General features: G+C 40.3%; 1 protein-coding gene across 3 annotated transcripts in view; it reads right to left on the reverse strand.

The window, feature by feature from the left end:
* Nfyc (nuclear transcription factor Y subunit gamma) overlaps nt 1-14,308 on the reverse strand; it is a 68,693-nt gene that overhangs the window by 26,537 nt on the left and 27,848 nt on the right. For all 3 annotated transcript variants that reach the window (XM_055610967.1, XM_055610970.1, XM_055610968.1), the window contains exon 2: nt 7,637-7,749. In XM_055610967.1, the coding sequence (XP_055466942.1) occupies nt 7,637-7,741 (105 nt within the window). In that variant the 5' untranslated portion in view covers nt 7,742-7,749. The remainder of the gene's footprint in view (nt 1-7,636; nt 7,750-14,308) is intronic.

Consider the following 14,308-nt stretch of genomic DNA (forward strand, 5'->3'; position numbering starts at 1 on the left):
CTCCAAAATTAAAAAGCCCTCCTAGCCTAGTGTGTCAGCACATGCCTGTAATCCCAGCACTGAAGAGGCAAAGGAAAAAGGACTGATTCAAGTTCCAGGCCAGGCAGGGCTACATAGCAAGATCCTATCTCAGAACAGACAGACAGACAAATCCAAGCACACCCCATACTTGAGAGGTAGGAGGATTAGTGCAAGACAAGACTGGGTTACAGGGACTCTGTCTCAAAACAAATAACCACACCCTCACCCCACCCCCAATAACCCAAAACAAAACTCTTTTCAATTTGAAAAGAATATAATATCACTCTGAAAGTTCTAGGAGATGATTCTTTATTTAAAAGCAACAAAAAGGGGAACAGAACACACATACATGAAAATAGAGTGCAGCAATAAGAGTTAAAGAGGGATGAAAAGGGGGTGAGGTGAATGAAGGAGGATGAAAACAATGATAAGCTATCCAAAACTAAAGGTGTGGTGTCAGACATCTTTAGTCCCAGCACTCAAGAGGCAGGCATATCTCTTATGAATTCAAGGCCAGTCTGGTCTACAATGAGATCCTCCCTACCACCAAAAAAAGCCTTACTGAAACCCTCTGCTTACATAGCTATGTAAGCTAAAAAAGTGTGATTTTTTTTTTTTTTTTTTAAGAGGAGTATGAATGGAGATACCCTGGCTGAGTGGACCACACTTCTGTCAAAAAGTACAGGTTACTAAATGAAAATTTCAGTGCCAGGTGTGGCACTGCAGGAAGCCCCACAGGATCCCCAGACAACACAGGCTACTGCCATTGCTCTTGGTTGCCTACCAGAGCTAGACAGTAAGACCATGTTGCTGAAGACAAATTACACTTTGATTACAGGACTGAGAAAGTAAACTACGACTGACCTTCACACTGACCAGCTCTGATAGAGCCTGAGGGCAATATGCAAGAGAGAAAAGTTATCAACTGACTTATTGAGTTCTAGATGGTACATGGCGTAACACTGACCTGAAAGGTAAGATGTGCCTATTAGTACAACAGCAGCATGACTGTAGAAACCAACATCTTTCTGATTGAATCTGAGGCCTGTTTCACAGAAAGGAATGACTGTATAATACTCTAGGTCTGGTTTAAAAAAAAAAAAAAAAAAAAAAAAACAACACCCTGGGGAAGACCTTATTGCTGTTGTTTTTTTCTAAATGTAAAACTACCTTCTAAATATTTACATTTATGACCAAAGATTAATGCTGCTTTCAACCTTGGTCATAGAGCCTTCTTATTACAGTGGTTAATTCATAATTGGTCAAGGTGCTGAGAATAACTGACTGTTGAACATTTACCCTCAATGAAACATTTGTCTCAGTTCCTGAAAGGCCCAGGGAAAATGTGGTGAAGGGTTAGGAAGAATGTAAGAGGCCGAGGATTGGGAGGAGCGCTGTCTTCTGGACTTGACAGGACTGCTGAACTCATGAACTCACAGCACCTACGGTTACTTGTACAAGACCTATAAGATCACGCCAGTCAACACTTCATCACAGATGAGAGAGGCTCATGAAGCTCCACCTCTAACAGGAGCTATTTTCGACTGAGCGCTGCTGCAGGAAGAACAACAGTCTTTTTTCTTGGAAGTGTGGCCGCTACCAGGTTAACCAAGATTCCATGGATGACCCATCCAGGTAACAGCAAGTTATTTGTTTTAAAAAGGACAAGAAAGTGAAAAGGAAGTGTTTAGGGAGGTCTAGAGAAACTGGGAGGGACAGGTATGATCAAGAGGCATTGTATACATAAATGATATTGTCAAATAACTTTTTATAAGATTTATTTATTTTTTTTTTACTCATGTGTATCTGTGTTATGTCTTATGTGTGTGAGTACCTGCAGAGGGCAGAAGACAGCATCAAATTCCCTAGAGCTAGCCTACCCAATCTTTCTTTTGTGAGACCTCATGATCCTCAAGCCTTGAACTCTCCCTCTCCAAAGAGGAAGTATGTGGGAGCTGGAAAGATGGCTCAGTGGTTAAGAGCACTGGCTGCTTTTGTAGAAGACTCAGCTTTGGTTCCCAGTACCACGTGGAAGCTCACAACCATCTGTAACTCCAGTTCCGGGGACCGAAGACTTCAAACACCCACAAACACCAAACACACATGTAGTGTACATATATACATGCAGGCAAAACAAAACACTCTCTCTATATATATAAATCTTAAAAACAATTTTTCTGAAGAGGCGGTGTGTGAAAAGTGGATCATAACAGGGTGTTTGTTAGGGGTGAGGTTAATTGTTCCTGATAACAGTCTGGTTTTCTATAACTCCACCCTAGCTTTTTAGATACACATAAGAGCCCAAGGTAAGTTTGCAGGAAAGGGGTCTCTCTACTAGCAGGCTACTGAAGCCCCGCACTGACTTTCATGTCATTCGACAGATCTATAAGAGTGAACAGCACTGACTCCTCTCCCAGCTGACTCAAGAGGAAAAACTAACACCCAGACTATCCTACTTTTTAGGAACTGGATCAGTAAGTTGCTCCAAACTATGGTCTGAAAATTGTATTTAAGTTACTGTCATGTTAAAGCACCCAAGTTTCAAGAGACCTGATTATTATAAATTGAAAGTCATAGTAAAGTCAGTGGTTCTTTAAGCTATACTACAGATTCAGGGTTTCCACTAACTGAGATCTCTTCTACTCAATACACAGAGACACTCCAGTAAGTCAAGATTCTCATCCTTCTGAAAACACTAATTCTCATGGTTGGCTTAATTTTGGAATTGTCTGGGGAAAGCTTTTGAAAATCAAGTTGCCTGGGCTCTGCTGTAGAATGATACAATAAGACTCAGGGGTAGAATCCTAATATTAAGTTTTTTTGTTTCTGTTTGTTGGGTTTTTGTTTGTTTGTTTGTTTTTTGGTTTTTTTTTTTGTGAAAATTTCCTTCCTAACTGTTATCAAGACTGAGGGCTAAGGTTCACTCTCTTAAGTAGGACTCCTTACTCAAATGCCAGCCTTAGACTTGAGAATCCAAAAAAAAAGGAAAAAGTCTGGAGGATCCACTTCAGACTTCTAAATCAGAATTAAGTCTGCAAAGCACAGATTACAGAAAAAGCATACAGTACACAGCCTATTTTCTGCATTGCTATTGATACAGGGTCTCATTATGTGCTGCTATGTAGACCAGGCTGGCTCTGGACTCAGAGATTAACCTGCCTCTACCTCCTAAGTGATAGGATTAAAGGAAGCCACTTTAGCTGGCCCAGATCCTGTTTGTTTTAAAGATTTGTTTATTTTTTTTATTCATTTTATGTATATGAGTACTTTGTCTGCACGTATATCTATGGACTACGTAGGTGCCTGTTGCCTACAGAGACCAGAAGAGGGTGTTGTATCCCTTAAGACTGAAGTTACAGATGGTTGTGAACTGCTTTGTGGATGCTGGAAGTTGAATCCAGGTCCTCAGGAAGAGCAGCCAGTACCCTTAAACATGAGCCATCTTGTCAGCCCCCAGGGCCTGTCTTTTAACAGTCTATCAGCCTTCTATGTTCTTGCTTGATTACATGACTTGGTCATGATTTGACTGTCATGTTAGAAATGTCACTGTCCAAACTAGAAGTGTTTCAGCATGAAAGGTGAAGCTATAAATTAAAGGAAAATGACTGCTGAACTGGACACAGAGAGTAAGTCAGGGGAATATTAAATGTCTCTAGGTTCAGGATCCTCAGCATTTGCCCCACCTACTCCCACCCAAATCACTACCCACAAAGAAAGACCATGTTAAATTTCTCTTCCCCACTCTCAAAGAAGTCCAGATGATCATAAAACTCAATGACAAGATGTCTACTATGTCTTTACATTGTGCTGAACTCTGGTTAATTCTAGTGCTTACGAGGCTGAAAGGACCCTATCCTCATGCCCCCAAAATGAAAGAGACAGAGGGTGAATGAAAATCTGGATCCTCAAGGAGATCCCCACCACCACTTAAAAGGGTAGGAAAAAAAAATCTGTTACTGACTGTTCCTAGAGCCTTGGTGAACAGAAATATTTAATGTTTTAAGTAATCACTGAGGGGTGTGATTACTTGTTAGGATCTGTAACCAACTCTTCATGCCCATCTGAACATTTGGATGTACGGACAATTACAGAGCTTTTAAGAGTACAGGAACAGGATGGTTAAGTTGAGATTAAAACTAATTCCTTTATTATTTGATTCAGATTAAAATGACTAAGAACAGGTATGTTCAATATATCATGAAATATAGCACCTGTCAAAGTTCAGTTACTTGCTTTGGAACAACCCAAGTTCCAATTTAGACAACACCACTTTTATAAATATTCTGTTCTACTTATACTTGAATAATTTAATGTAATAGATTTTTAAAAATCGGCTCAATATTTTGAAGTATCAACCTAAAAGGATCTGACCCATCTGGTAGTCTGCTATCAGTGTGGTTGCAGTGGTACACTTTTGTAATTCCAGCTCTTGGGAGGCAGACACAGAAGGATCGCTACAAGTTCAAGGCCAGCCTGGTCTACAAAGTACAATTCTAGACTGTGGTCAGGGCTGTATAGCAAGACCATGTCTCCACTCCCTTCTCTCAAAGACTAATTTAAAGCACCAATGAGCTCTGGAAAGACTCAATTAAATGCTAAAATGCCGCACAGGCAGAGAGAGGTACATTCAGAGAAGCAAAGGCCTTCGTGTGCTGTAAACCTGAGAACTAACCACAGGCTGCACTCCACCTCCCCCTGCCTTGTCTCCCCCGAAACAGGGTTTCTCTATATAGCTGTGGCTGTCCTGGACTTGTTTTGCAGACCAGGCTGGCCTCGAACTCACAGAGATCCACCTGCCTCTGTTTCCCCAAGTGCTGGGATTACATGTGTGCACCACTCTAGCCAGCTGCCAGGCTGTACTCTGAGAATGGAAAGAAGCACCCCAACTTCACTCTCGTGGAAACTTGGAACTGACACTGCTCTGCCCTAAATCTGAGGCTGAGGAGTCTGATTCATCCAATCATTCATTATGTAGCTATTATATGCCAGTCATTCTCCGAGGATGTTACAGCACAGTAGATATCTAAGGAATCTTTCCGATATGTACATGGGAGAAAATTTTAGCTAAGTCAATGGAAGAATAAGCAAAGGCAACTTCCTTCTTACATTTCTTTCTCTTCACCTACAAAACTTGAACCAGAAGGGTACTCTGGTATTGCACCAGCCTGACCAAAATCAAGTAAGCATAACCAATAGACTATACGATGGCTCATCTTGTCTATCAACGCTACTGAATCTGGAATCAACTAGAATCCAAACTGCTGGGGCATGCCTCTGAAGGATGTTCTTGATCAGAGTATTTGAATCAGGAAGCGCCACCAATGAGTGTTCTCTAATGGCAGCCTTTATAAAAAAGACATGGAAGAAAGAACCTTTGCTTTTTGTCTGTTTGCCCTCACCGCCAATGGCAAGTTCAACTTACTTGTTGCACTAATCCTTTACTGATGTTAGAACCAACTTCTTCAGGATTCCAACAACGACTCAAGACCAGTAGCCTTCCAGGGATCCTCTAGGTGCTCAGCACCACTTGGGCCTGACTGAACATCTGCCAGATTCTTGGCCTTTCCAGTGTGAAGACACTCATTGTTGGACTACCTGTGTTTCCTCCTATAAACCAATCTAATAAATTACATATGTGTGTTCTTTCAGAGAACAATGACTAATAAAGATTTTCTTCCAAAAATATGTGCAAACCATGCCATACTTTATAATTTCATTGCTATCCCCTCTGTTTACTCTTCCTGAAACAGCATAGATAACTAATGCTTGGGAATACTGAAAAGAAATGTCTTTTCTCTGGAAATCCACTGTGAGCACAGGCCACTCAAAAAAAGGCTCAGCCAAGTTCAATAACCCAAAACTCCCTTTGTATAAATAAACACCACCCAGTGGTACATTCAGAACATTAATTACCCTGATGACAGTGGGTATTTATCACAGTAAGAAGTTAGTTTAACTTGTTACATATTTATAGTCTGTCTTGTGAGAACACATTTTCCATGAGGACAATGATCTAGTCTGTTGGATATATTACTAGAGCCATAGAACACAGCACAGGTCAAAGTAGGTAAAAAAAAATTAAGAACTTGTTGAGTAAACAAATAAACAAGTCAATCTTGTTTACCAGAGTATAAAGGCCACTAAACCTAAGACACTAACTCCATGTCAGAGAAAAAAAAAAAAATCCAGCATCTGCTCTGCCAGTATGCTGTTAACCTCCAAGGTAGCATGAGACACAGGGATTTCCTTCAGTACTTATTAAGGCACCAAACTGAATGTTCTTCATTAAAAACATGACAATGTATTCTGAAAAGACTTGTTTTATCCTACCTTTATCCTAATACCACCTCTGCACCAAACCCTGCATTCCTAACCCACCTACCCCCCTTTTCCATACTGAACTGTCTTTTTCTTCCAACCACAAGGTACAAGCCTTGGGACTGCAAGCCTCTACAATTGCTCATTTTGCTGCCTAAAACAGAACTATCTCCCCATCCCATCCATGTGGCTAATCATTCACATTTCAAGACCAAATAAAAATTAACATGCTGTTCATTTTGTTTGTTTGTTGCTGTTTTTTTGAAACAGGGTTTCTCTGTGTGGCCTTGGCTGCCCTAGACTCCCTCTGTAGACCAGGCTGGCCTTGAACTCACAGAGATCCACCTGCCTCTGCTTCCCTGAGTGCTGGGATTACAAGCACACAACACCACACCTGGCTTGTTTGTTTCTTATTAAGTTTTATTAAAGCTCAAGTTATCAGGTCAGCAGCAAGTACTTTAGCTGCCGAGCCATCTCAGCAGCCCTATATGCTGTCATTTACAGCCTTCTGTAGCTCAACCAGAGAGAAACAAGTACTACACTATCTGTGGGGCTCCCACAGCACATTCCCTTTCATTGCTTCAGGACTCACCACTGTGACTGTGTCCACAAGTACTGAGTAAATAGCTATTGACTATTTACTCTAGTTATAATTAGAAGACTGTAAGCTTCTCAAAGATGGGTTTATATCTGATTTTTCTAAGTTCACATTTATCAATAGAAGATGATTTTAGCTCAAGAAGACACCTGCCAATCAAGGATTTTGTTTTGTTTTGTTGTCACCAAGTAGGAAAAAAATTGCTACTAGCAGCTAGTAAGTAGAGGCCAGGATATTGCTAAGCAACCTAAAATACATAGGACATCAAAATGCCACTACTGAGAAAGCATGATCTAAGTGTCTCTTTTAACTAAGTGTACTAGTGCTCTAAGTGCTCACAGCAGATCTGCTGCTGAATAAGCTGTCCAACGGTTTTTACAAATTTATAAAAATCTGGTACAGCCAATACATTAGGCTAGAACTAAAGAAACAGGCTGGAACCTCGTACAGGATGGTGAAATCTCTGCTTCTCTATATGTTCTAAAAGAGTAGTTTCACATGAGCCTGCCTCTAAGCAGAGTACTTGGACAGCCACTTATACACTCAGGTATTGCCTCTTGCAAAGTAAATTCTATTTTCAGTTCCCAACATATAGGTCAGGAATGCAGTGTGCCTTTGTTTGAAAATAATAATGTTTGAAAATAGTGTTTGGGTCTTGTTTTTGCTGATCTGCTTTAGAAGCTCATTGCTCTTCCTTACCACTGTTAAGTTCCGGATTTCTTCCATGACTCTGGGCCAGAAGGACTGGAGGCTTTGCTGGGCATCACTGCTGCTGGTACCGCCAAACCCTCCTTCTGTGGACATTTTCACAACTGAAAACACAGAGACATGAAGCACATTAGACATAATAAAGTTATACTTGCTGTCCAGGTTAGCTGTTTATCTTCCTATAGAGGTTTTCACTGTTTTAGTTGTTCTAGTGTGTTAAGGTGTATGTTATGCTGGCAGGCCTTCTAGCACAGACTTATAACATCTTCATAAAAGACATTTGGAACAAAAATTTCCTAGATTATACCACAGACTATCAAAACGTTGCAACTTAGAAATTCAAGCTTTGAGCCAGGCAGTGGTGGCGTCCACCTTCTGTCCCAGCTCTAAGGAGGCAGAGGTAGGTGGGTCTCCATGAGTTTGAGGCCAGCCTGGTCTACAATGTGAGTTCCCAGACAGCTAGGGCTACACAGAGAAAACCTGTCTCAAAACAAGTAAGAGGAGGAGAAATAAATCAAGTTTTGAGATAAGCCTACTGAAATCCTCATGTGAATCAGAAGTTTTAACTTCCCATGGGAATGTCCTCACAGAATGAGAAGGCATTCTGTGGCCCCAGTCTAATCCATAATTTTCAGTGTCATTCTCTTCAAAGCTTTCAAGTTATCCATACCACCTCATAGTCCATGCCATAGCCTATGGCATATACATAAGGGTTTGATGATAAATACAGAACAGAAAGCTAAAGAGTTTTGAAAAAGAACAGTAATAGTCACATTTATTGTTATTTTTATTTATTTGTTATACACCAAGACCCTATTTCTTCTCTGAGTTTCTGATGGTGATTATTCCTTCTGATTACCAGTAAATCTGTCTTAAATAAGGACATTAAAAGTCCTAAAGGAAAGGCTGGTACGTAAGTGGAGAGTGTGAAGTCTTTTAACTGAAACTGAGTACTCCTTAACAGGTTCATAACCCCATGTTTGCTTTGGCACAACACCAAACACATTCCGATCATGTATGAGGTAGACGCAGAAGGATGAGAAGGTCAAGATCAGCTTTGGCTAAATAGTTTGTCAGCCTGGGCTACACGTTAAAAGAATAAAGGGGAAGGATGAGATAGTCTAGTGAGGATCCACATGGTAAAAGCAAGAACCATTTTCCTCAAACTTCCACATGTGTGCTAAAGCACACACACATACACACAAAATAAATGTTGGGGGTAAAAAAATGATGAAAAGAAATGCTGGATTTACAATCAAGATGAAAAGAGAAAGGTCAGAACCTACATTTTTCTCAATACTTTGCAATATATTAAGGAAAATAAAAACATTCCCCCAGTAGCCAGAACTGTAAATACTATTGTAATGCCTTAAAAGACCTACAGAAACAAAGCATTTTAAAAACCTATAGTTAAAATGCTTACCTGGCAAGCATTTAACACAACAAACAGCTCAACGGGCTAGAGAGATGGCTCAGTGGTTAAGAGCACTGGCTGTTCTTCCAGAGGCCCTGAGTTCAATTCCCAGCACCCATATGGTGGCTCACAACCATCTATAATGAGATCTGGTGTGCATGAAAACAGAGCACTCATATGCATAAAATAAATAAATAATTTTTTTTTTTTTTTAAAGTCACAGCTCAACAACTTAAGGTCAAGAAACTTTTGATCCCCTAAAAAATTCCTATTGCAGGGAATTACTTGAAAAAGTCTAATATGCCAGTGACAGGCCACTGGTAAAGAGCTAATTAGAAGTAATTCCACAGGGCTAAAAGAAAAGAACCAGAGGCAGGTATCACATGATCAAACAGGCAACTTTCTTTTTGTTTTCTTTGTTTTTCTTCAGAAGGGGGTCTCACTATGTACCTCTGGCTGTCCTGAAACTCCTATGTAGACCAGGTCGGCCTCAGATTTGCGTGCTTCTGCTAGGATTTAAAGCATGGCAGGATTAAAGGCATCAGACACTGCACCAGGCTTCAACTGGGTTAACTTTCTAGGCTTCATGTGTTTACAGCAGGCCGTTCTCCATTAGCAAGGTGGAATAGCTGGTAAATCTAGAGTTAAACTGTGAAGATGCTCCAGTCACTGCTCAATGTTTGTTTAGGACTGTGTGACCAGTCTGATTTTTTCCCCCATTTTCCTTTGGAAGAAAATGAGGTGGAGGGGGGATGGGCAGGACTGTTAAAACTTCAAAAGTAGATTTCACACTGATGTAATGACATTAGTGGGTGATGATGTAATGGGAAAAATGACTGGAGCCAATTTCTGGTGCTAGAGGGCTATAAACAGCTCTATACATCAACAGGAACTCTTTAAGTATCTGGGAAACAATGTGATCTTAAGAGTTTCTGGAAAGAGTTAAAGGGAAGTGTTGAATCACGGTTGGAAATCACTAGATAAAAATCTCCAGTCCTAAACACCAACAGACATCTCTTACAACACAGCTCCATATACCACAGGGCTTCTATTGTACTTCAAATGTATCTAGAACACAGATATCATTAGAAAAAAAAAATGTTTTGAGACAGCATTGTACATGGTCCAGGCTAGCCTAGAACTCTCTACATACCCAAGGATGACCTTGAATTTCTGATCCCCTTGTCTTCACTTCCAGAGTAATGGCATTGTAAGCATACGCCACTTCATCCAGTTTATATGGTGTTGGGGACCAAACTCAAGCTCAATGCTTACTAGGTAAACATTCTGCTAGTCTACATATCCAGCTCCATGGAGAGAATTTTAATTTAGTTTTATTAATAATTTCCTATGAAATATTCATGACAACAGAATGAGAATCAACCTTTTGATAAACAGGCAAATATTTCATAAACATTTTTCTAGCCAGATGTGGAAGTACACACCTATAATTGCAGCTTTCAGAAGGAGGCCAAGATTTAGAGGACTTAGTTCAAAGCTAGCCTAGGTTACAAAAAAAAAAGAGTAGCAGTGATAAAGAAATGGGTATGGGGCTCAGCGGCAAAGCATGTGCCCAGCATTCACACAGCTCTGAGTTCCCTAGCATCACACACACAAATCATATTCAAAACAAAGTGTGGTGGCTCATACATATAATCTCAGCCCTTGAGGGGTTGGAGAAGGATTATCTGGAGTCAGAGAGCAGCTGGGGCTACTGAGTGAGCAAGTATCTGCAAAAACAGAAACAATCTAACTTTTGTTGCAGGGAATGATGGATAAATGTGACCTTAGAACACTGCCATGCAGACTGCTACCCAGTTAAGGGAGAATCTGCACCAACGCTGGTAATACCTTTCCTTCGCTTGACTAGATTTCACTGGAGCATAAACACCTGCAAGATTTGAAGCTGGATAAGCTTTAATTGTTTCCTGATCTCACGTCAAAGCACACATTATATGAGTACATTTCAAGAAACACTTTTACAACCAACGGTGCACACTCTTCCTTTAACTGGATCATACGTATGAGTCACCTAGACCGGCTTTAAAATTCACACTGTATTTCAAGCAATATAGTTCATAAAAAACAAAGTTTTGTTTTTAGTATTTACTCACTGAAACATAGTTTAATATTAAAGTGGCATAACCTAACTATAAACACAAACTAATTCTGCTGGCTAAATACTCAAAATGCGGAGGGGGCAACCTGACTTACTTATCTTAGTAATTAACGTAAATGTCAACTGAATTGATCTTGGTATAAAATTAGCTCATTTATAATCTCTGCACCCCAGGAAAAAACATGCAGGATTCATCTGGGTGATGAAACACACATTTAAATTAGAAGAATTGTTCCTAATACCAGCACTCGGGAGGCAGAAGCAGGAAAATGGGCAAGTTTGAAGCCATCCTGGGCCACATGGTGAGACTATGTGGGAGGTTAGGGGGAATTGGGAGCTTTAGGATTCTCTTCATTCTATGTTAAGTCATTACCTACCACTGGATAAAGCTATTTATATAACACTGACAAACATAAAACTGTCTTTAGACCAAGCACATTAACTTACATCACTCTTATGAAAAATGTACTATATTTCTCAGATTTAATTCATTATTGATACTCAATTTATTATTCATGTTCATTAATTACTTTAAAGTACTTGAATAGGGCTTCCTGTTTAATGAGCTGAAGCATTCAATAGCCATTGCTGGAAGTATTTTCAACTCCCAGTATCTATTAATTTGTCTGATTTTAAATTAACTGATTTTATAAATGGTTTCCTTTCCAAAGCTAAGTCCTTTCCAAAGACTCAACGTTGACCATGAAAATGTTGTTTCTCTAATGCTTAACTCAACATCTCCACAAATAGTTCTCTAAATATCCTCACCTATCCTTCCTTGAGTCTGATCTAAGTATGAGTCATATCTGGTTCCCACACAGCAACTAGCAATGATAAAGTAACTACTATGGTGGGCAAGAGAGTCACTGAGTAAGTAGTATGACCTCTCTAAGAAAAAAGGGAAGCCTGGATATCTTGACCTGAAAGACACTTACTAGGAATGCCTGAACACCCAAGAGAAGAACACCCAAGAATCTCAAAATAAAGGGTTTTCTCAGAAGATGTTTGTCTTCCTGAACTCAATGCCTGGGTGGTATGGCGTGCACCTTTAAGCCCAGCACTTGGAAGGCGGAGGCAGACAAATCTCTACTTACTGAGATTCATGCCGGCCAGGCTCTGTAAAGTCATGGGGAAAAAATCCACCTGGGGCTGAAACAATGGCTCAGTGGCTAAGAGAATGGACTGCTTTTCAGGAGACCAAATTCTACTGGGAGCACCAAGGCAGGTGGCCCGCAACCAACCAAACCAACCATCTTTAACTCTAGCTCCAAAGGACCCTACACTCATAAAAAACAAAATCTACCTGAGGTGAACTTCAGATAAAAGGGAGGATAGAAAGAACTGCATAAGCCCAAGAATTTTGCCTTGGCAGCTGTACAGCAGCTGAGGCTGCAGGAAGCACAGGATGCATATCCTTGACAACCATACATCATTTTAAGTAGAGCCTCTTTTCAAAAGGCACTTCAGACAGGGGCTAGTAAGGAGGAGGGGCAAATACTTCTGTCTGGCTAAACATTACAATAAAGTAAGAAAACCACAGCTGGGCTTAGTGGTGTAGGCCCGCAACATCAGCAAAAGGGAGGCCTGGAACAGAAGGATCACAAGTTCAAGTCTTGCCTGGGTTACAGTACAGAGAGAGCACAAAGTCCCGTTGAGGCCTATGAATGGTACAGGCTAACTGCAGAGTACTTTCCTAACACTCATGAGGCTGACAGTTATAGTCAATCCAAAAATGCAGTAAAACACAAACATCAAAGTGGAAAACGATTCAACTGGATCATTAAGAGCAGGTATCTAGCAAATAACGTTAGTTTGTCATTCTTGAAGAAGAAAGAACTAGACAGTTTGTAAAATGATCTCTAAAGCAGAATGTGCCTCCTTTATGATTCTCATGGAAGCCCAGGGATGTAACTCTGGTAGATCACACCAGGGAGTAGGGGCAATGAATGTTTGACACCTAGCACAATCCCCCTTGTGTTAAATGTCAAACATTCATTGCCCTAATGTCACAGCTGTTCAAGGAAAATATAAGGCCACTATAGGAAAACATAAAATCTCACCACTTTGGAGACAAAGGCCAAAGGATTAAGAGTTTCAGATAAAAATAAGCAAGAAAGTAGTACCAGCTTGAGATCAACCTGCACTATATAGTGAGAACCTATTTAAAAACAGTAACAAATCAAAAAAGGCCAGTTCTTGACCACTGTTGTTTACTGATAAAAGGCTGATTAACCTACTGCCTTAAAAAAAAAAAAAAAACTAAAAACAATGTTCTCCCTATAAAATGTAAACAACTCTTAGGCCTTGACTGTCTGAAAAGCAATCACGTATTGGTAATAATTTCTCTCTCTCGACTTTTTTTGGGGGGTATTTCCATACCACCCCCATGGTATGTGCTCTAAGTGTGCAGTGCTCTCAAAGGCTAGAAGAGGGCAATAATCCCTTGGAACTTGAATTACAAGCAGTTGTGATCTGCCATGTGAGTGCTAGGAACCCAACTCATCAATTCCCCTGAAAGTGTAACAAGTTCTCTTAAACGCTGAGCCATCTCTACAGACCCTTAGCATTCCCTACTAATGTCTCCAATTCGGCTTATATAGACCTTTCCGGCTGTTATCATCAACCATTCCACTGCCTCCAATTTAACATAAACCAACAAATATTTTCCAACATTCAAAGCATCTATATTGAGTGGGCAAGACAGGGCACAGTGGGTAAAGGAATGTCACTAAGCCTGACAACCTGAGTTCCATCCCCTGGACTCATATATTGGAAGGAAAGTACCAATTCCCACAAATTGTCCTCTGACACACACATAAATTAACCAAGTAAAAAACCAAAATAAAGAAAATCCCTATCCCTACTCCTTTTTTTTTTTTTTTTTTTTTTTTTTTTTTTTTTTTTTCCAGTTTGTTTCTACAGCACCACAGAGCTTTGGATGTTACTATGTTGCTGTGGGGCTGGCCCCTAAGGAACTACGCAGAGTTCAGAGTTCACGGCTTGCCTCAACAACCATCTGCATCAGTTTCCTAAGGGCTAAGATTACATCTGGGTTCAAAACTCCCACTCCTAAGTACTGGGATTGTGCATATTAGACAACTGCTCTACCACTGAGCCTTTCACAGTTTTT

Source organism: Psammomys obesus, unplaced genomic scaffold (assembly GCF_907164565.1).
Source record: "Psammomys obesus unplaced genomic scaffold, mPsaObe1.curated_primary_1811, whole genome shotgun sequence".
Classification (NCBI taxonomy): domain Eukaryota; kingdom Metazoa; phylum Chordata; class Mammalia; order Rodentia; family Muridae; genus Psammomys; species Psammomys obesus.